This window comes from Apis mellifera, linkage group LG1, assembly GCF_003254395.2.
Source record: "Apis mellifera strain DH4 linkage group LG1, Amel_HAv3.1, whole genome shotgun sequence".
In the NCBI taxonomy this organism is placed as follows: Eukaryota; Metazoa; Arthropoda; class Insecta; order Hymenoptera; family Apidae; genus Apis; species Apis mellifera.
In genome coordinates, this window is record NC_037638.1 from 6,699,500 (window position 1) to 6,721,686 (window position 22,187).

The 22,187-nt window shown below is 31.3% G+C and overlaps 1 protein-coding gene and 1 long non-coding RNA gene across 32 annotated transcripts in view; one reads left to right on the forward strand and one right to left on the reverse strand.

Annotated features, from left to right (window-relative positions):
• LOC100577254 (potassium voltage-gated channel subfamily KQT member 1) overlaps window positions 1-22,187 on the forward strand; it is a 126,106-nt gene that overhangs the window by 46,837 nt on the left and 57,082 nt on the right. The window contains exon 1 of one of the 31 annotated variants that reach the window (XM_026446079.1): window positions 12,553-14,181. The exons of 21 other annotated variants lie outside the window; for them this stretch is intronic. In XM_026446079.1, coding sequence (XP_026301864.1) covers window positions 13,872-14,181 — 310 coding nt within the window. In that variant the 5' untranslated portion in view covers window positions 12,553-13,871. Of the gene's footprint in view, window positions 1-12,552; window positions 14,182-22,187 lie in introns of those variants that run through there. 9 more of the 31 variants (XM_026446077.1, XM_026446078.1, XM_016912447.2 and 6 more) reach the window with 9 other exon arrangements.
• Window positions 16,529-19,095, reverse strand: LOC102655946. Its single transcript, XR_409602.3, has 4 exons — window positions 17,989-19,095; window positions 17,687-17,890; window positions 17,480-17,562; window positions 16,529-17,376 (listed from the first exon to the last, which is right to left on the reverse strand). It is a non-coding gene; the product is annotated as an uncharacterized LOC102655946 (long non-coding RNA).

The following is a 22,187-nucleotide window of genomic DNA, read 5'->3' on the forward strand; positions in this document are numbered from 1 at the left end:
TTTATACCTGTCCAAAATTATATATTTTTACAAAACCGTGAAAAGAAATTGATTCAACGAATAAAAGCGTAAATAAATCGCGACCGAGTCGACAATACCGATCGTCGGTACAAAACACGGCGCGAAAATTAAATTCCGCGTTATCGGTTTTTAAAAAAAAAATATTTTCTTTCCATATCCTCTTTGAAAATTCAGTATTTAAATTCGGGACGATCCGAAAATCGAAAGGATATTTCGATATTTCGATATTTCGATATTTCGGAAAAAGAGAACGAGACGAAGAAGAAAAGAAGTCAATTAACCAAGTGGAACGTGGAAACGGAACGAACAAGAAAACACGAACGGACGAGTCCGTCCGTGGTTTGCTTTGAGATCAAATACGTGGCTTGGACGATACAACTATAAATTTAACTCTGAACTCTCGTATTTGAACCGGTTCGTTTTTTTTTTTTTTTCGAACGAAACGAGAATTCCTCTGCCGATTCCAAAGTGTACCGTGCATTTATGCTTTTCCCGTAAGCTTTTCCGTTCCATAGGCATGGATATGTCTATAAAGCGATTGGATTCGTGAAAGGAAATCGAGTTTCGGAGGAGAGAGTTCTTTTCAATCGTGATTGTTGTGATTGTTGCGCGCTGCATGCGCGGGGTTTAGTGTTGGGAATAGTGTCTCCTTTTTTTTTTTTTTTTTTTTTTTTTTTAAGGGACGTTCACCGTCGGTGGTGGAGGAAACTTTTCTCTTTCATCGCGTATATACGTTCTTTGTTCTCCTCGTCCATTTTTGTGTTGTTGCAAAGAACGTTAGAATATCTCGCGCAAGTTTGATCTCCGAAGGAAAAAAATCTTCCTATACGATGTGATTATTTTTTATTGAGATAATACTGATAAAAATTAAAAAATAAAAAAAGTATATAATAATGAGTTAAAATGCAATAAAATATATACGATCAATTTATTATATTGTTTCTTATATCGACGATAAATAAAAAAAATTAATAAGTTTAATATAAGTAAATTAATTTAAAAATTAATTAATTGTGTATACGGCGGAGAAGTGGTTTATTTGTCGAATCGATGTGCATTGTGCGTATACGTGTGTACATGTGTGGGTCCCGGTAGGTTGCTGCCAACACACGATTAATAAACGATGGGTTATATACCTTGTTGGCTGGAATGTTAATCAAGAGAATCGTGTAGTTACAAGTTAAACATGACTAAGTTAATTAAATAACGTTACAAAAAAAAAAAAAAAATAATAAAACGTTTTCGTATTTCTATTCCTACGTTTTCGTTATTTTTCGGAATTTTCGAAAACGTTCAATTTTCCTGGTAAATTTAACCATATATCTCGCAATATTTTTTGGTTATATATATTTTAACTTTTTTAAATATAAAATAAAAATTTGAACGTAATTGCGTCACACGTTATTACTGGCCTTGACCAACGAATTGAACCCATTTATCTAAATTATCGATCAAACTATTATAATCAAATTTGACAATGCATTAATCTGATCGATACGTTTAATGCATTATCACTCGGCGATATCCTTATATTAATTACTCGATCGTAACGTGCCTGTCCGACTAACAACTGATCTACGTCACTTGTCCATCTAATCTACACTTATCGACCGACCGAATAACAATGTCGCTTCTTATCGTATACCTATTCCACTTGCTTTACGATTATCGGTGTTTACACTACTCGTTTTTTAACTCTATGATGGGCAATATTTAACAAAACTTTGAAGAGTTTATCGTTGAAAAACGCGATAATTGCGTAAAAGTAAGAGAAAAAATTACATCTTGCAAAAGTGTCCGATCATTGATCATTCTATTCTACTCGACAATGCTTTCACCTACGAACGAAAGTGACAAATTCCAGCCATTAACGGAGACCGACGAATCCCTACGATATTGCCAATTTCCCGTCAAGATTTCCATGTCAAAGGATTTTCTCGAATCGCCAAACTCGAGGAACGGAAGTTGATCGAACGTGTCTCGAAGAGGCGCACATGAAAGAGATCGAAAGGTTTCATCTTTCGATTATTCTCCATATTACTCTTTCTTGAATTTTTTCGAAACGATACTTGTTTAAAAATTAATTTTGTAAAACTGATCTTGCCTGAATTTCATTTATTCAATTTAAATAATTTACGAGTATTCCTTATTTCAATAATTGGAAATAATCGTAATGCCAAATGAAAAGGATCAACTATGAATAAACGTTATTCTAGTATTTTAATCATCGAAATTTTTTTGTTTGTATTTTCACGAAAAGCAATTGGAAGAGAAAATTGAGATAACAAATATCTGATCAGTTTTTCCCAATTCTCGAACGTTCAACTCGACATACGTCGAGCATATCATCGATACACTCTTCCCCTTCATCATCCTTCGACATTCGATTCGAGTCAACGACATCTAACGTTTGTCCACTCACTTCCCCCCTCCCCAAGTTGCGTTAGCGGTCAAATATCGATCCACGCGCGCCTATAAATAGACACCGGGTCGTATTTAGCATTTCGCTTACGAACCACTCGTGCTTAACGTCCGCGTGCACCGAATACAACTCGTGACGATATTCGCTGTTGGCACAGTTCCTCGAGTCGAAGAGGTCTTGTGCCTTCGTTTTTATTATTGTTGAGCCTCTTTGTCCGATTTATTGGAAGAAGAAATGGGCTTCGAGGTGTCGTCGATCGATGATCGACGTACGATTTCCTTCTTTTTGTTTTGTATCGGGGATAAAATGATAATCTTCTTTATGGGATTGTAATAATGGAATGGAAGAGTGGAAAGAAATTATTTATATGGGTAGTAGGTAAGTAAGTTTGGATATCGAAAGATGGAAAGGTATTTATCGATCGATTCTTTCTTCTTTTAGTAACTTTTCCAACAAGGTTTCGAAAATTTGAACGTGTAATGAAAATTAATCTAATCTTCATTCAACGCGATAAAATTATGAGAGAAAATTTCTTCCGAAAGGAAGAAGATATTGTGCTCGATTTCGATCCAATTAGGGGGAATTATACTTAACATTGCCGGTATATTTTTCCAAGAAGTGTATATCACGTGGTCACGTGGCAGCAATTAACAAAACTGGTTATTACGCTTGGCCAAGGATTACTCCCACGAGTCTTAACCAATTTACTTGGCAACTAAGCAGGTGTACAGGGTACACAACCGTGGTGTAATTGCACGCGGCCACTCTGGTGAATTTACACTCTTGTCCTGCTTGCGTCCCTATAACGTCGCTGCCTCGCCTCTTCCGTCCAACCGATTTTGTCCTCTCTCTCGAAAGGGAGACACGTCGGATTATATTCGGTTTCTTGGACGGTGGATGCATAATTGAATGAAAATTAATCGATTCGTCGTATTTAAAATAGTTCGTCGCGTGTTATGTTGAACGTATATACAAGATGATTTAATTTAAGATAAATGGAGAGGAGAGGAGAGGATTGAAGGAACGGTTATTTTTTTTCTCACAGAAATATAAAAACGTTATCACAAATAAGCGATCCTTCTTATAAAAAGATTTTCGATAAACGGATGAAAAAATATCAGTAGTTATAAATACATATCAAAATTTCACCAAAATAACATCATTGTTATATCATTGAAATACATCGAAACGTTGTATCTTATTAAATTCCACGTTCTACTTTGATCGATGCAAAAATTCACATTGAACAAATTTTCGAAAATGCTTCTTCCCAGAGTCTCTCTTTCCACAATTTCTCACATCGCGTTTAATAAAATCAATTAATCCGCGTCCCTGGTTCAATCGAAGTTTCCTCATTTGTGCTCGGTATGCGCTGTGAACATAGCAGCAAGTCGCGAATAAACTGCGTTTAACTTTAGTTTCGGTGCACGAAGGCAGAGGGATCTCTTTCGACTGCTTCTCGCCCAATACCTTTTCACGCTGACTTATCTCTCTCGAGAAACAAGCGAAGTTGCTCGAATGAGGTTTTGGAGGAAGTCGTGCATGGGTGGAAAAGTTTCCGTGAAAGTTTTCGTCGAGTGGTTAGATTAGAATATCGTTATTCGCAATTTAAAAGTATTACAAATTAAATTATCGTTACGAATCATAATTAACATATATATATATGTATGTATTCTTTTTTAAATCATATTGATACGTTAAAATATTGTGAATTCTGTCTATGTTAATGCATTACATACAGATCGTCGTTTTGAATTAGTATACGTGACAAATATTATGATAGAAATAAAAATGTGTGTGAAAATAGAGATTTCCTTTTATATTAATCAGATTCGTATTCTTTCCAGCAGTGAGCAGTAATTTGGTTTAATCCTTGAACGAAATATCGTGCTTATAATGTCATAATGAGATATTCGAAGATATGGAACAAAAATATACAATCAAATTAATTTTAAAATAGCCTAATCAAGCTTATTAGTGTGTACAAATACAAGCTTAACTAAAATAACTGGTAATTAAATAAATTAAAATTTGTTCGTTTCAATTTAACTTAACCTAATAGATTTTGTTCATGTGCAAGTGCGGGAAATTCAAATGAAATGTGCATTCACGATCGAAAAGGTCGAACAAATGACACGATGTTTGAATGAAATGATGCCGGTTAAAACGTTAAAGATATATTTCATTGGAAGAATCCTTCTATTACTCATAGTAAACCGCGACGATACTCTTTAGGCTGTGTTACGTGCGAGCTCGAAAGCACGGAACCATCGAAAATTTCTTCTCTCGGTGTGGAAACGGGAACGATGCTCGATTAATCGAGCTTGACGTGAAACTTTGCCCGTGCTCGTTCCTTCCTTCGCCGATTCGTGACTGGAATGAACTGATTCTAGGAAACGTCGATTCGAATTGCACAAGTTCCACGAAACCTTTTCTTCGCTTTTCGTTTCGAAACGAAAAGCGTGGTTAAAAGAATCCTTTTCATACAATGATTAACATGTCAGATTTTTTTCCGAGGAAAAAATTTTTAATCTTCGTTTTAATATATTTGCACACGAAATATGTATCTGTTGTAGATTAATTTTGACGCGATATAAATGAAAATATTGGGGAAAAATTTTTATTTTGAAAATTTTGAAATTTAGATTGTGAATTTTTAAATTTCAATGAAATTTTAGCACAAAATAGTTGATGTATTAAAGATTTTCAAATATTGACATTAAGAATAAGATCAATCAATCTATACTTCAAATTTTTCTTTTCAGGAATGATTAATTCTCAAAAGATTTTAACTTTTATTGAAAGGATTGGTAACGAATAAATGGATGAAAGAATCACTGGAAAATAGATCCAAAAGAATTTATCGTGAAAATTTGAGAAAAATTATGATTGATTAATGATTGGAATATTTAAATGGTGTGAATTATATATGTGTATTCTGAAAAAACTTCTTATTTCAATTATCAAATATTGAATTTTAAATTTACATTTTTATCAATGATAATTATTCTCTTATTTCTTATCACGAAAAATATTAATCATTTTTAATAATCGTTTTGCAATTAATTTATTCTTATAGTATTATTTTTATTTCATATTTTGGTAACAATAGATATAAGTCCCTAGATTTTGTTACAATATATCTGAAATAACATCTAAAGTCTCTAGGATTAAGAAATAATTCATCAATAATTTATTCATTCGTTTTTCTTTCATAAAATTATTCCTACAAAGATTAGAAAAAAATATTTTTCAGGGTGTATTCATGTGTATTCAGGTGTATTCCATTTCGCATAGAAATCGAGGAATTTCAACGGCGATATTTTTATTCAAACGAAAATTTTCCTTTGGTATCAACAATTGAAAACACACTGTTGCTCGAACAAAAAATCCTTTTAAAATTTCAGTATCAAACTTTATGCAATTCGTGGTCTATTCTTTTTTTAATGTCCAATGTTTATTCTTTGTATTTTTATTTCATATATAAATAAACGAAACGTCAGTATAATTCACTCGAAATAAAAATTTTTTTTTTTCATACTTAAATTTTCAATTACTAGTAACATTTTTCAAACAAAGAATTTATCTTATTATATTATAAAAATTCTTATTTTAATTATATGTAATCATGCATTTTTCATGAGATTAAAATATTAAAATATAAATTATCCTAGCGCAAGTAATCTATCCTCGAATTACCATTCGATTCTCGAATCTCTTCTCTGATCAGAAATCGAAATCGCACGATATATATAAGTCGAGAGATAGGAGGCAAGACTGATAATCCTACCTTTATATCGATTGCCATTCAACTATGTTCACGTTAGTGATCGAAAAAGATGGGTCTCGAATCCTTTCGTCAGAAGTCATTTATCAGTCGTTTTATCATTTTTAAGTCGGAGTGGTAAGCTTTATAAGATACACAAAGCCGTGAAATTGGACTTGACGAATGAAGTTCAGAATATCGTGCCAATAAATATGCCGATCGATCTTTCGAGGGACAAGTGAGCCGAAAAAATCAATATCTTAACCATTAAAATATATATTGAAAAAATTAGATCTATTAAATTAATAAAAATAAATTGATATTTATGGTGTGCTACAATATGAATTTAAGTAACAAGGAAATAATATATATTTAATTCTTATGTAATTAATTCAATATATTACACATTCTTTCATTATTCTATTTTTTATTGTCATTAATTATTTATTGCTAATAGTTTGGCCGAAAAGAGAAAAGATGTATCGTAAGATTATTTTAAAAATAATTTTGAAATAAAAAAAGAAAGAAGAGAGGAATGAACGATTGAAATGGCATTAAAGGTAACATTCGAAGAAATATTAGGGAAAAAGGGACAGATCATACACAGCAAAAGATCGTCGTTTCTTTTCCATTTCTTTTTCAAGAAATATATATATTATATATATAGGATTGTGGGATGGTTTAAAGATTCCTGAGGGACACATTGCTCGTTTATCCAACGACAGAAAAGAATTTCTGATCTGTTGGTAAGAAATATGATCGTAAAAATGACGTCGTTGATATTTACAGTTTACGTTTTGATGGGAAAGGAAAATATTTTTCTTCAAACAAGGGGACAAGAAAATGTTTCAAAGAAAATTGTTCGCATTATTGCAACGAAGAATTTTCATTTAAATTTTCTGCAATTGATCATTAATTAAATTTTCTCTTGTAGAATTTCATAAAAATAATAAGAATTGCAAAATAAAAATTTAATTGCAATCATGTGTGAAACTTGTAATGAATTTATATAGGTTAGGTATTAGATTAATAAAAAATTACTAGACTAGTGACAAAGTTATATTCTATTATATATAAGTTATATTCTATATACAAAACATATTACTTCGTTTCATAGAAATTCAATTCGATCCATAAAAATTTACAAAATATTTTTTAACCTTATCTTATATTGAATTTTCCCGATTTCCTCCGAAGAATGAATACTTTCAAACAATCTTTCCTTTTTCTATCTGAATAAATAGAATATGTAAAAAAAAAAAATTCATCGTATTTCTATCTCGTTTCCAACGAATTAGTCTCGAAATTTTAACATTGACGTATGCAAATAAACGAATTTATTCAACGATTCCGTTCTATAAAACGAAGCTTTCTCCTTTCTCGTTAACTCCTTCGCTCGGATGCACCTTCATCTAATCACAAAATTTTCTCATTAAAGATTTTCTCCATCTCGTTTCTATGCCTTTTCTTTCCTTCTTCCTTCTTCGCGTATTATAATGAAGAAGTACACGTACGAAAAAGTATCATTAACGACTCATATTTTTCCCCTTTTTGTTGCAAGTTTCCAAGCTTGTTATTTCCTTTGGATGAAGGCAAATTCGTCGAGAATAATTATACGAGATGAGAAATGTGTTAATACTTGCGTAACTGGTACGTGATTATTCTAATATATGACCTACGTAGTTGGTATTATTTCTTGAAAATAATAAAAATTTCGTCGATTGAAAAGAATATTATTAAATTGTTAAAATTTATCGTATGAAAGTGTTATTTCGTAAAACAAAGTGAATGAAATTTATCAAAGCTCAATTTATACAAATTTGTACATCGAAACCTAACCTAACTTTTTGTCGAGAAATTATATCATGATTAAAAGTGCGTGAAAATAATACACATACACTAATTAATTGCCATGGAAGTGTATAATTTTGACTTCAAATCGAACAAAAGGACAATATATATGACGAGCATTTCGAAAATGACAGACAGTCGAAAATGGCCATCCATGATCGTGGGAATGAATTTCCTTATGCGCGAAGATTGCAAGCTTAAGAAAAGTCGAGAATAAGAAAGTTCACAGAGAGAGAATTCTTAACGAGAATTTGAAGAAAGAGTTTCTACGAGAATTTAACGATGCGCGTAAATGGGTTATTTGCATCTTGTTGCTCGAAAAGATTCACGACTGTGATTCGAATTGATCACACACATACTTTATTTATATTCTCTTACATTATTTCTTGAAAAATTTTTTAAAATTTACAGAAGAATTTTTTATAAGAATTTTCAAAATCGATTCGAAAAATAATTAAGTATAGTTATATATTGCATGACAAATATTTATCATGGATAATTTTCGAAAAATTTATTTTAAATTTATAACGAAAACAGCGTTTTGTAAGTATTATCCAAAGTATTTAAATCGAATGTTTAATTGGTATAATCTGATAACATCAGTAAAATACGATTACAAAGATTTGCAGGTGAAGTAATAAATGAGGTTAGGTTATCCGATGCATTTGAATCGTATTGGAATCCAAAGATGAAGGAAGAATTTTTTTATGCCTCGATGCTAAAGTATTTTTTTCTCAACAATCTGCAACGAAAGCATTATTTATAACAATATTAAGGAGAAATCGAAGAAAATTTTACTACTAAAAAAAAATATAATTTGACAGAAGATTAAAGATTACAATTAAGATTAGATGGAAATAAGAAGCAAGAAATTCTTCATGAATATTACAATCCTTAAATGAATTGGAGAAATGTAATGTAATCGGGGTACAGGATTTGTACTTTTAATGAATTGCAAACCATTTAATCCAGCTGAAGCCTGCAGAAATTCCAGTTTCACGGATCACCTGTACAAATGTTATAATTCCACGTAAATACTTGCGAGAAAATGTTATCACATTTTTTATAAATATTTGTGTATTTATAAGAAATTTAAACGTACGATAATTTATTTTTGTTGAAAAATAAACGTAATATGGAAAAATATGAATAACTAAAATACTCGTTGCAAAGAATAAATCACATCTTTATTTAGTATAATTATGTTATTTTACATAATCAGGAAAAGAATATATAAAAATTAAAATAACACATTTTCGACATTCCCTTGATAACGATTTAAATTATTGTTGTCTCGTTAATTGGAGCAAGAACTAAACACCCACGTGGAGGAGAGTGGACATCTGGACCAAGGGATCATTTAATTACGGTTGACTGACACGAATGTACGGTACGTCTGACTTTAAGCAGACAGGCGACATTAATAGGAGACGCCTCTGAAAATTTATTTACTCGACTGGATCAAATAAAAAAAAGAAGTTTTTCCGATTTATTTTTCAAATCTCTGTAAAGAGATGCGAATGCAAGAGCAAGAAAGAACGAGGCACTAAGATATTTTTTTTTTGTTCACCTTCAAAGGAAAGAATTTTTCATCCTCTTGACTTTGAAAGGAAGGATCCCTTTTTTTGAATTTTTTATTATCTTTTGATAAAACTTTCAAGGATTTTCTTTGGAAACTTTTTCAAACTTCTAATCTTATAACACTGAACTTTGAATCTCATTCAATTGATACGTATATATACTATATTTCTAGTTTTTTTTTGGGAAGAAGTACTCAAATATCAATATTATATAAAAATGTAAAAACAAGATACAATCTACATACAAGAAGATTATGATATTTAAGAGATTCTTCCATATAACAATTATTATATAAATATCTTCTAATTAATTTCATAATATGTATTACAAATTTGCATTTACAATTCACCTTTGATATAAAACAAAGTTTTTGATATATATATATATATATATATATATATATATATATATATTTATATGATATATATATTTGATAGAAGAACTATTTGTCAAATTATAACCAATTCCTCTTACACTCTTAAATTACTCTCTTTTTCGCTTCACCATTAAACTTCAATCACTCGTTTTCACATCTCTTCCATCCCTTCTCTAAGAAATATCCTATAAAAACAAAAACAAGCATTATTCGAACTGAAAGGAAGAATAAGAAGAAGAAGAAGAAGAAAATTATTCGAAATTAGAAAAATTGATACCTCGTGTTCGTGAATGGGTGAAGCCAGACGGAAGCGTTTTTCACGGTTTGGGTAAACGGTGCGCGGCGTGCAAGCGCCGAGAGCCACCCCTGTTCGGGGGTGGCGGAACTACAGGGTGGCCAAGAGCCACAGTTGGTTGCGGGCTGTCGTCCTGAGCACATTACGCGTCTTCGACCTCCGCCACGCGACCTCGTGCATCATCCCCCGCGCGTTGCGATTGCGTGATCAAACAGTCGCCAAACCCTCGAGGAACCATTTGTCGAGCCTCCCCCTCCCCCCCCTCTGCTTTGTGCTTCCGTATTCGAGTGAGTGCGTGGGACACGTGTGTACGTGCGTGCGTGTACGTGCGTGCGCGTGATTGCACGTACGTGAAAATCGACCTCGAGTTCTTTTCCTCTTCCTTCCTTCCTTCCTTCCTTCCTTCCTTCCCTTTTTTCTCTTCCGGTTTTCAATTCGGCAACGAGGGAGGAAAAATTAATCTCGATTATTATCATACACGATCGTCTCGTTTCCTCGAAGAGATATCACCGACTTGGATTTTTATTTTACATCACGGCGTGCGATCTGAAAGAAAGAAGAAACTGATCGAGGGATCGTATATAAGATTTGGGGAAAATACTAGAGAATTTTCATAATTTCCCCAGAATCGAAAGAAAAGAATCCTCGAAAACCTTACCTTCGATTTCTCGATTCGCTAGGAACTTTTTTTCCCCCAAGCTTTGATCTGGTGCCTTTGGAAAGAGAGAGAGAAAAAGAGAAAGAAAAGGAAGAGAGGAAGGGGAAAAATTGAATCGCCGCGTTTAGAAAGCTCGAAAAGAGATTGCAACGAAATATAATAGGTTGTCCTCGTATTTTTTAAATGTCAGAGGACAGACAAAAGCTCGCTCCCCCGGCGGGAACTTTCGATTAAAATTTTATCGGTCGGGGGGCGGGATCCCGTGAAATGTAATCCGGTCGTTAAACAGTGGAGGGGAGGGAAGAGAGCGATCGAGCGAAGTGGTAGGATCGTTTCGTAGTAGTCCTTTATTGGATCGCTCTACGTAACCGTAACATCCGGTGTTTTATCCCGGTGAATCCGAATGAAATTCTTTTTCGAGAGAGAAAGAAAAAGAAAAGAAAAGAAAAGAAAAGAAAAGAAAAGAACCGTATCCTGAAACAATCTCTCGTCACAGCTCGTCAGAGATTGAAAGAAATAAGGAAAGGGAAAATAAGAAGAGGAGAAGGGAGAAGAATGGAAGGAATATCGCGTTCGAAACATTCTCAAGCTTGAATTCCGTTCTCTTCTGGGAAAGATCAAAGGAGTATCCGGTTATTGCGTGGACACTTGACTGAACGCGTAAACACGCGTGGTTTCCTCCTCGACTTCTGTGTGCTGGAGAAGGATGCCGATATCCAGGGAGGAATATCGAGGAAGAGAGATACTTTTCTTCCCGATCATTTTGGAAAAATTGTTAAGTTTGTTGGCGAAGAATTTTTCTAATCCCTCGTCGTCCAAATTTTCCTCTCGGATGTTAAATACGCATCGTTACACAAAACGACAAACGGATCACGAAAGTAATTAGCAAAGAGAGAGATTGTTAAATTTTAACGAAAAATTCAACGAACAAATATCTTTTCTCTCCTTCTTAAATCTCCTCTGACAAACTTTGAAAGCTTCCTCCTTTGAAGTTATATGATATGACGACAACGATTAGAAAAATAATAACGGTAAAAAGTGTATCGTTTCGAGCGATTGGAAAAAGATATTTCGAAGAGAACGTATAAGGATATATCGTTGGGGCCAGCCGTTGTCCACCGTTTCGCGGGACGAATGCTGGCTGTCCAAGTGGCGCGGCGTGCTCGTGTCGCGGCGATCGGCCAAAGGATCCAAGACTCGTCGAGAATGCCAATCTCGTCGACGTGGCTGGCGTGGAAAAGCAAGAGGTGTAATCCCTTTAAAAGAGTCTCGAGGTGAGACGTCGAGACGTGGAGGAAGACGTCGAAAGGGAGAAAAGATCTCTGCCTCTCCCCCCCCTCTTTTTGACTTTCTGAAGGAGGGATCTGATTTTTTTTTTTTTTTCATAAAAAATTGTTACCGTTGTCGACGCTTTTATCATCAATTTAATTCGAATTCTGGAACGGAAGACTTTTGAAGAACGTGCGAATAATAATCGTTCTGTGATAATTTTCTGTGAAATCTCTTGATTATGCAAGAATTTTTTCAAACTCTCTCGCTTTGGATAATTACGATTTTCAATTATTCGTTTTAAATTTTACAGAAATTCGAAGTTTAATATCTGTTTGTAAATTTTGCATTACAAGATTGAAAAAAAATTCTTCGAACTCTCGAGCTTTTTTATTGTGGAATTCTTCGATGCACGAATTTCTTATATCGAATAATTATTGAAGTTGAAGATTGTGAAGAGTTCGCCAAATTCTGGATTGGATCAAAATGTATCATCGAAGCTTATCACGGAGGAACAGACTTGCGTGACAAAAGAAATCTGATTTCGAGAGGAGAGGGAAAAGAAAAGAAATAGAAGAATCGTTTCATACACACTGGAAAGAGAGTTCTTAAACGTTCATAATTTACAGTTTCTGTTCGAGATTGCAATCTGAATTACAGAAGCAGAAATCATGTTTCGTGAAGATCGATCTTCCGGTTTTTTCGTTAATCGTCGATAAATTTGCAGGAAGAAAATTTGAAATTAACACGATCGTATGTGCAAGTTGTGAAGAGAGAGTTCGAGATTTAATTTTCTTTTTTTTTTTTTTGAATTTTTGGAATCGTTTTGAAAACACTTTTTCATGAATCCGTTTACGGAAAAGGTTAGAACTAATAAACTCGTGAATGTGATAACTCGTAAATTTGAATTTGCGAAAGTATGGTCAACGAGAATTTCACGGAAGATCGTCGAAGAATACAGTCCTCGATGCCCGTGGACAGTGAGAGCGTCCCAAAGACTCGTTTGTGATACGATATTAAACTTGAACTTGGTTAAAAAAAAAGAAGAAATTAGAAGTGCATCAGAGAATGCTACCAGTGTCCAAATAGCGCGTCCGAATTCAAGAATAATATAATATATTTAAAAAAATTGTGAATTATGGACGAGTTCGAAAGAAAGTGAAATAGTATCATCAAACATCGTTTCCCGATTTCGCAAAGAATCCCTGAAAACCCATCACATATATCAGAAAGAACATTTTCAATATCGAAATATCGTTTACATCTCATAAACCAAGTGTCTTAACCAAAAAATCCTTCCTCGAATCGATAAACCATGAAATCCTAACCTATTCTAACCTAAAATAACCTTAAAAAACAAAGGAAACAATATCTTCGATATATCCAATTAAAATTTTCTTTTCATCTTCGAGAAGATGTATTGACAAGATAGACTCCTTAAAATCCTTAAAAATATAATAAAATATAATAAAAATCGTGTGAAAAGAAAAGGAAAGGAAAGAGAGAGAGAGTGAGACAGAAAGAGAGAAAGAGAAGAAACGGTGATCCTGAGACGACCATGAACAGAAGAGAAAATCTTCCGACGGTGGTTGGTCAGGTGAATGGAAGTTGGAGCCGCAAGAGAGCCTCGGGATGCTGCACGCTGTTATGCTAGGTAGCGGTCCGGGTCGAGGGAGACACGAATGGTATCCGGGATTTTATCTGCAACGTCGACGACTTGGATGCAGGATGAACCGTGGGGAGCAGGAGACATTATTCAGGCAGAGCAGGCAGCTCACGAGGATCGTGCCGTCTCACGAGGACCTGGTGCTGAGCGTGCTTAAGTCGCCGATCAGCCAGCACCAGCAACAGCAACGCCAGCAATATCATTCCACGCACCATTCTCACGAGCACCATGTCAACTGCCAAGGTTATCAAAATCATAAGAAGTGCACGCATTCAGGTATACTTGAATTAATTGGGGAGCAATCTTGTTGTTTATCTTTCGTGGACATCGGCTTTCGTGACGATCGGCTGATTCTTGGCTGCTCACTGGAACAACAAAATATGGGGATATAGGTTTTTACCAACTTTTCTTTTCTTCGAGACGATCAAAAATTTTTAGGTTAGGGATCGCGATTAAGAAATGATCGGGTGATATTTCTCGAAGTGGAAAGAGAATTGTGGAAATAGTTTCTTTTTTTTATATTAGAAATCATCACTGAATGATTCTGAATCTATTCACTGGAATTATACAGATTTTTGTTTTTTGGTTGGGTGATGGAAATTTCTTCTTGGATCAGGAATTATAGTTATAAATTATCGATTCAAAACAAATCAGAATCATGAAGTTATTTAGTAAAACGAGATATATATATATTGAGTAAATTTCCTTTTAAAATAAATAATGAAATTTTTATAATCAATTATAATATCCAATGAAAGTTTTTGTTTACTGATAATCAGTGATGGAAGTTTATAGGTTATGAATGACTATTATTAATCAGATTAGATTCAAATAAAATTATAAGTACAAAATAAGAGAATATTTTTAAATATATTTTTTTTATTTACGTACCATGTAAATTTCCAATTCGAAGATCTTTCATTATATTTTTCGTTATATTTAGAAGCACTGAAATTTTGTCGCTTACGATTACTTTGAAACTAAATCTAACGCCTCGTTTACAAAGAATAAAATTACGTTGGTAAGTTTCACGCGAAGTCTGGAAATTTAAAACACAAAGGAGTTGTACAAAGCTCTCAAATAGGAATTGTAAAAGTCCCATTAACTGCGTTTTCAAAGTAGCTAAAAAATATTCCGAAACTATTAAGCATCGTGCAAAGAAACATCTCACTTTAGAGATTATTTTCACGCGTTGTATTACGTGTCCGTTTTTATGTAGAATCTTTGTTAATTGAATTTTATATTACGTATTCTGCCTCTCCAATGCATTAATATTCGGACGTTGTTTCATAATGTTATATGCTTGTGTATTAAAATGAAAACAATATCCTATTTCAATTAATATGAAAGTATCGAGATAAAATAATTTTAATTCAAAATAATAAATACCAATATGATTCACAATATTTCTTAAAATTATGAGAATATCCAAATTTAATTTCTTTTGAAAGCATTAACAATACAACACATACGCAACTTTTTCAATAATTAATAACAACCAATGGAACAATTCAAGTTCGAATAGTTCGAAAACGAAACGCTCGTGTCTCGTTAGTTTGGACCAGAGAGCGTGACAACCCGATCAAAACACGCATGCGTGAATTTCTATCTTCCACAAATAGGATACGTGAGCACAGTTTGACCGACTTTGAGAACACATTTCCTATATACTATTTTTAGTACTTGTGTTTAAAAGATAATCGAATATTTTATGTTAGAGGTTGTAGTAGTATTAAAAAAAAAAAAAAGAAAAAAATGGAAAGAAAAAAATATGAATTGAAATATCAAAGGATAGGAAGCGCAGTTTGAAAGTTAAGTTAAGCCGTCTGATGGCTTTTAGTCGGCTCTCGTTTCACAGCCGATGTTGGAAACTAGGCAACAAGGTGATTTTTAGCTTCTTGCTTGGTATTATACTCGAAGTTTGAAAGTCGCAAAGATTAATCTTTCTCTTAAAAAAAAAAAAAAAAAAAAAAGAAACTGATTTCACGAATATGTGGAATAATAGTTTTGTTTTTAGGTGTTTCGTTGTATATATTTCAAATAATTCGTGAAAGTGAAGAGAAACAAGTGTTTTTCAAATATATATGATGGTTTTATTTTGTGATTTATGATATAATTTATGATACAAAAAAGAATAATAAAATATTTTGTATAAAATAATAAAATAGAATGCAACAATTTTAAATTATTTTTTGCCAGATTGCTATAATTTTCGATTACATTTTTTAAATTTGTGGACGAAGAATATTTTTTCTCGATAAAAATATTCTATTCTTATTGTTAGATCAAAAATAAACAAGAACAAAGAGATGTTTCGAAGAAACTTCTTCGTTACTTAGTGAATGGAACACGATGTTGATCCTCGATTGTCGACTTGACGATTCGTCATAGGAGGTTAGAAAGCTTTCCTTGATACGCGAATATCCCTATTAATAGGGTATCAAGGGAGTTATATTTATTTACAATCAATAATATTGTAGACATTTCTTTTATCTTACGAATTCTTTTTCCATGAAGAATTTTGCATATAATTTAACGATACATCTGTAATTTTTCTTTTTCTTTTTTTTTTTTTAATTAAAATATTCGAATATTTGAAATATTTATTGTACGATAAGCAAAATGAATAAAATATTTGTTGTTTATTGTTGAATGATTTCTACAAGTGTTATTTGTAATTACATTTCAAAAGTATCGCATTTAATTAAATTACAAAGCTGCAGGAATCCTGATACAAAGTTGCGGTAAAACGTTTCCAAATTAGGTTAATGCAGTGAACAATGTACTTTCACTTTATCAGAATATTCTTCGTTTAAACAATAGAGAATAGAGGATATATATTTCTTTCCAATTTTTTTTTCAATATAATGATTTCGAAAAAAGAAAAATTCGCGAATCTTTCTTGTTTGGATATTGTTATAATCGAATGAAAAAAAATAATATATCGGATCTCGCTAACGTATAGCTAACCTATAATTACTTCCAGTTAGAGATATGATAAAAGTTTATGTAGATAAATTTACACATTTTTTCATTGCAAAATTATAATCTTACAAAGATCTTCATATTCTGAATATTCAACAATTCAATTGAAGTTTATAACATTTGATAATATAAATTTATTAATTGAAAATTGATATTCTAAAACTTTTGAAAAAATATTCTGACTATTAAGCGCGTATACTATACAGGAGAAAGTTTCGGTTCAAATTAGAGTTTGTGCTGGTAACACAGTCTAATTAGTTCTTCCACGAAAATTTGCCTCTATGAACTACAATTACATTCGTTCCTAATGCTCTTTGTGTGTCTGTCTTTCTCTCTCTTCAAGATGTTGTTCACCTTTATTTGTCTGCAGTTGATGCTGGGAACTTAAATTATTCGTATTCATGGTTTAACGTTGGGTTTAACGCATTCTTAACAAGACTTCCACTGGTTGAAATGCTTGTTCGAAGGATCCGTGAAATTCATTGTCTGGAGGATTAAAATGAAATTATTATGCAAAAAAAATTTCTTGGCGTATTTAAATAATTTTCAATTTTTTATAGTTGTAGTTTGAAAAAAAGAATTTATCTACCTTCGTTAATTATACTGTCTCTTTCATAGAGAGAATTTCGATCCTTTTTTACTTGTAGAAAAATTATATTCTTTTGTTCGTTGCTAGAAACAGAGAATTTACTAACTTTTTAAATAAATAGAAGAATAATTATTTAAACAATCTGCATTTAATCGAACATTTAATTTTTAAACATAAATGTTGTAATATATGCATAATTAAACTTACATTCAAATTAGAAATTTAATGATATTTTCTTCCTCTTCTATAATTTAGATGAATAAACACGTATATGAGAACACGATAGTTTCATTGCTTAGAACGCCATCAAGGATAATACGCCGCATTGTTCGGGAATATAATCTAGATCAGAACGTAATTATTATATTATCGATCACGAGTATGGACGTCATTGACCTTTCCACCACGTCCCTGTAATCCGTACAAAATAGCGAATAAATTCACAGGTGGTGTGGATAATCTACAGCCATGTGAATAAAGCGGATGGTTACGTTAATATTTACACTTACCTTGTCAACGTTTCTTTCTTCCTAATTCTAGTTCTTGCTTTTCTTATTCTTCTTTCTCGTGTGGAAAATGTATTATATTTTAACGATGTTTTCATTCTTGAGTTTTAATTGCAAACTTCTTGATTTCGATTGTTAGTTTAATCTTTATATCGATTGGAATCTTTTTTGAAGATTTCAATACGTTTTCGTGCAATGTTCCATAATTGTTAAAGATGTTTACAGAATTTTTAGATTAATTAAATTGTGCCGAAAGAAATATTCTAAAATTTCAAAAATCGAAGTTTTCTTTAAAACTAGTCGAATTTTAAATTTCTGAGATGAGCGATGTCATCGAATGTATTAAAAATTGAAATAGAATCAGATGTCAGGTTCCACTGATGATATTTCCAAAAATATAAATTTTCAATAGACTTAGATTTTTGCAGCCTGATTATATCATTTTTACGGAGAAATTATATAATAGATTTTATAAGATCGTTAAAATTGAAAATTTAGGTTAGAAACGACCAATGGTTGAAAATATCGATAAAACTGGGAAGGAAAGAAGAGAATTGCTTCCTTTCTGATCTTTTTCATTCTTTTTCTTCTTTCTTCGAAAGTAGCAGTAAATCGGTTTTGTTCTAGGCAGAGTGATTCTTGATGAATATCTCACAATCCGCTATAGTACGTTTGAACTTCCGATTCTTCGTTCGTTAATGTCGCAGAGAAATTGCATGTAATCGTTAGAATTTATCTACATGCACTATAGAGACGGTCGCTGCTCGACGAAGAGAGGAAGTGCTAGTGATGAGCGTGCAGATAATTCGAAGCAATTTATCGGCGTAGCGTGTACAAGTATCTAACGTCCACGTGAACCGTGCGCAATTTTTTATTTCGATCCATGCACCAATCTTCTCGTTGGACAACTGTAACCACGAACCTAGTTTAACCGAATAAATGATGTAAGCGCTATTTGGTAATAAAATCCAAGAGAAAAAAACTTCAAAGTTAATTAATCGCACGATATTTAAATGTTTATTAATAATTAGAATCAAATATTTTATGTCATATGCATAGTATACTCGTTTCAATGCTGTAAATATTGGTCACATACTTCTATTTTCGATTATTTTTAAATTGACCTGAAGTTATTACTGAATTGTATATTCGATAAAAATCGATATTCGAAATCGAGTTTTTCCGATACGACTTGAAGCAACTGTGTGAAGTTTGGCATCCAAGATTGCGAGAATATCCGAATTTGTCCGAATGTTTCCGATTCGACCCGAACTCGCATATTGTATTTAACTAGTCATACGTTTCTATCATAAAGAAAGGTATTATTTTTCGTTTTTGCTTTATCTTATATTATATTTTTGATTATATTACTTATCATTATTTAATGTTACGTTTAATAATTTGTTACATATAAATTTTTGACGTTATTTGATTTAATAATATGTGTTGAATGGAATAAAAGATTATAAATTTTGTTTTCATTCACAGATAATTTTATATTTGTGTTTCGAATATTGCTGATTTTTTGAAGATTGATGGAATTGAATCAAGGATTCAGACTCTTTTTACTATCGTATATAATTAGTGTGTAGGTGGACGTGACCTTTGGATCTAAATCCCAAGTGGTTTTTTGTCTTGGAAATAATGTTGGGCGGTTAAAGAAGAAAACCACGGGAAGGTTTTTCACAATTCTTTCTTGTGTAATTGTGCTCATTAGAAAGCTTCGTTTAATATATTTTTATACAGATAAATGTATATATATTTAAATATTTGAATTATTTAAGAAAATTTTTTTATTATTGAAAGATTTTTAAAAATAAATTTAGTATTTTCATTGTTGTAAATATCCAAATTTTTTTAAATTTATACAATTTTTGCAAAAAAATATGAAATTTCAATAAAATTTTCTTATCATTGTACAGAAAAGACTAAATTGATTCAATGATATTAGTTTTAATTACAATTTTTTATGATATACATAGAAATTTGATAAGATGAATGACATGATTATTTAACAATTTGATTTTACATAAATTTTAAAATATTATGCTATAGTGATAAATAATATCATAATATAATGATAATAGGAGGATTTGGAATTGAATATTATACTGATATATTAATCATTCAACAATTAATACCTGAATTCTAAATGATATCTCTGAATGATATACTGTTATTCAATTTTGATTCTATATAAGATTAATTTGAATGAGAAAAATTTCATTTTTGAATATATTGAATATTTAATTATTATTAATATTGATAATAAATTCAATAATAAATCTAATCAATTTCAATAATAAATCTAAGGATTCATTGGATGATGAAATACAGATGTTAATGAATAATAGTGAATTTTTTAAGAATTATGGAAATCTAAAATATTGATATAGTTTGAGAAATAGAGTTTACATAGAATGAAACTTATTTCTATAAAATAAGAAATATATTTGATTAAAAAATTAAAAATATCAGAAAAGTATGACTTATTTCAATAAAGAAGATTATTATTAATATCTTGTATTTGATAAATATCATTAAAATTTATCAATCTCTAATTGAAAATCAAAACTATATTTTCTTCAGAATTCAAGACTTTTCAACTAGAAATATTCACTAATAAAACTTTATCTTTTCTTTTATCTTTTCCAATAAATCTTATCTTTTCATCTATAAATTTCTATCAAATCTTCAAAAATATTAGAAATTTAATATCATATTCATTGTCCCCAGACTGAGTTAATTTTAATTATCATTTTATTATTATAAAGGAATAAAAGTGAAAGAGTAGTTAAATGTTTCTTTATTTTACTGTATTAATAAAAAAAGAAAAAGAAAAAAAGAATTAATTCTAATAAATAAAAAACTTATGTTTTTACACTTTTTGAATAGATATATTTTTTAATACTTGAATTAAAATATTTCTTTTCAAAATATTCTATTCAAAAATTTCAATTTTGTGCAACTTTATGCAATAAAGAAACAAGAAAACTTTTTTCAATAGCTAATTTTTTTTATAAGTCATTAATATTGTAAAATGCTTAAAAAATTAATATGTAGTTACAACAATAGTTTTCTTTTAATGAAATAATTTAATTTAAATTTTATTTTTTAACGAAAAGTTTAACATCTATAAAAATTTAAAAAATAATTCCCTAATTAATTCTGTTTAAAATAAAATTCGTTATAATATATGTTTCATATGTATGTATCTAGAATCTGTTTTACATTTGTATAAATTATTAGGTCATCTCGTTACTGATATCGTTTTTACTTGTCTCAATCAAGATAGAATACAATTTCATACAACATCCTTCGAAATATTCATGAGCAGCTGTTGCTAATGCGTTAGAGAAAATAATATCGGTATTATAATTATCTGGCATTTCATCGAGACTTATATTAAATATCAATAATTTTATTTATTTTAATTAATATTTCCATAATTTCACAAAATTCATTAACCTAATATGCGTAATAATATATGTACGTAATACAATTTGAGAACCATTGTTTTAAAATTACTATAAAAATTACTAGTGATTTGTAACTAGTATTACCAACTATATAATATTTTATTATTTTCATATCACTATTTATAATAAATCATTATTTCTAAAAAGATTTTTCCGATAACTTAAATTTCACTTAATTCCATCATTTTACCAATAATTATAAATTTAACTAAACTTTGAAAATATCAAATTTAAATTTCTTAAAATTAAATTTATTTAGCCAGATTCTCTCTCTCTCTCTCTCTCTCTCTCTCTCTCTCTCTCTCTCTACATATATATATATATATACACACGCGCACACGCGCGCGCGCGCACACGCGCACACACACACACACACACACACACGCGAAAAATCATCCGTCTCTTATTTAATTTTTTCACAAAACACTTTTTGTCGTAATAAAAAAATCTTTGCTTACTAATAAAATCACATCGTGAAATATACATCTTCCAATATTACTACACTCGGTCGATCTTCGATGACGGATAAGCAGTGTGCAGAAGCGAACCGATATACACGGAACGACATATCGAGCAATCTCGTTACTTCAATTGATGCTCAGAAATATAGCTGCCGCGTACGCGGTCGATAATCGAATCTTCCAACCATTTTCGTTGTCCTCGTTTACACATGTGGTCAAATAAAAAAATCTTGTGCGAGTTATGACACTCTGGATAATTATC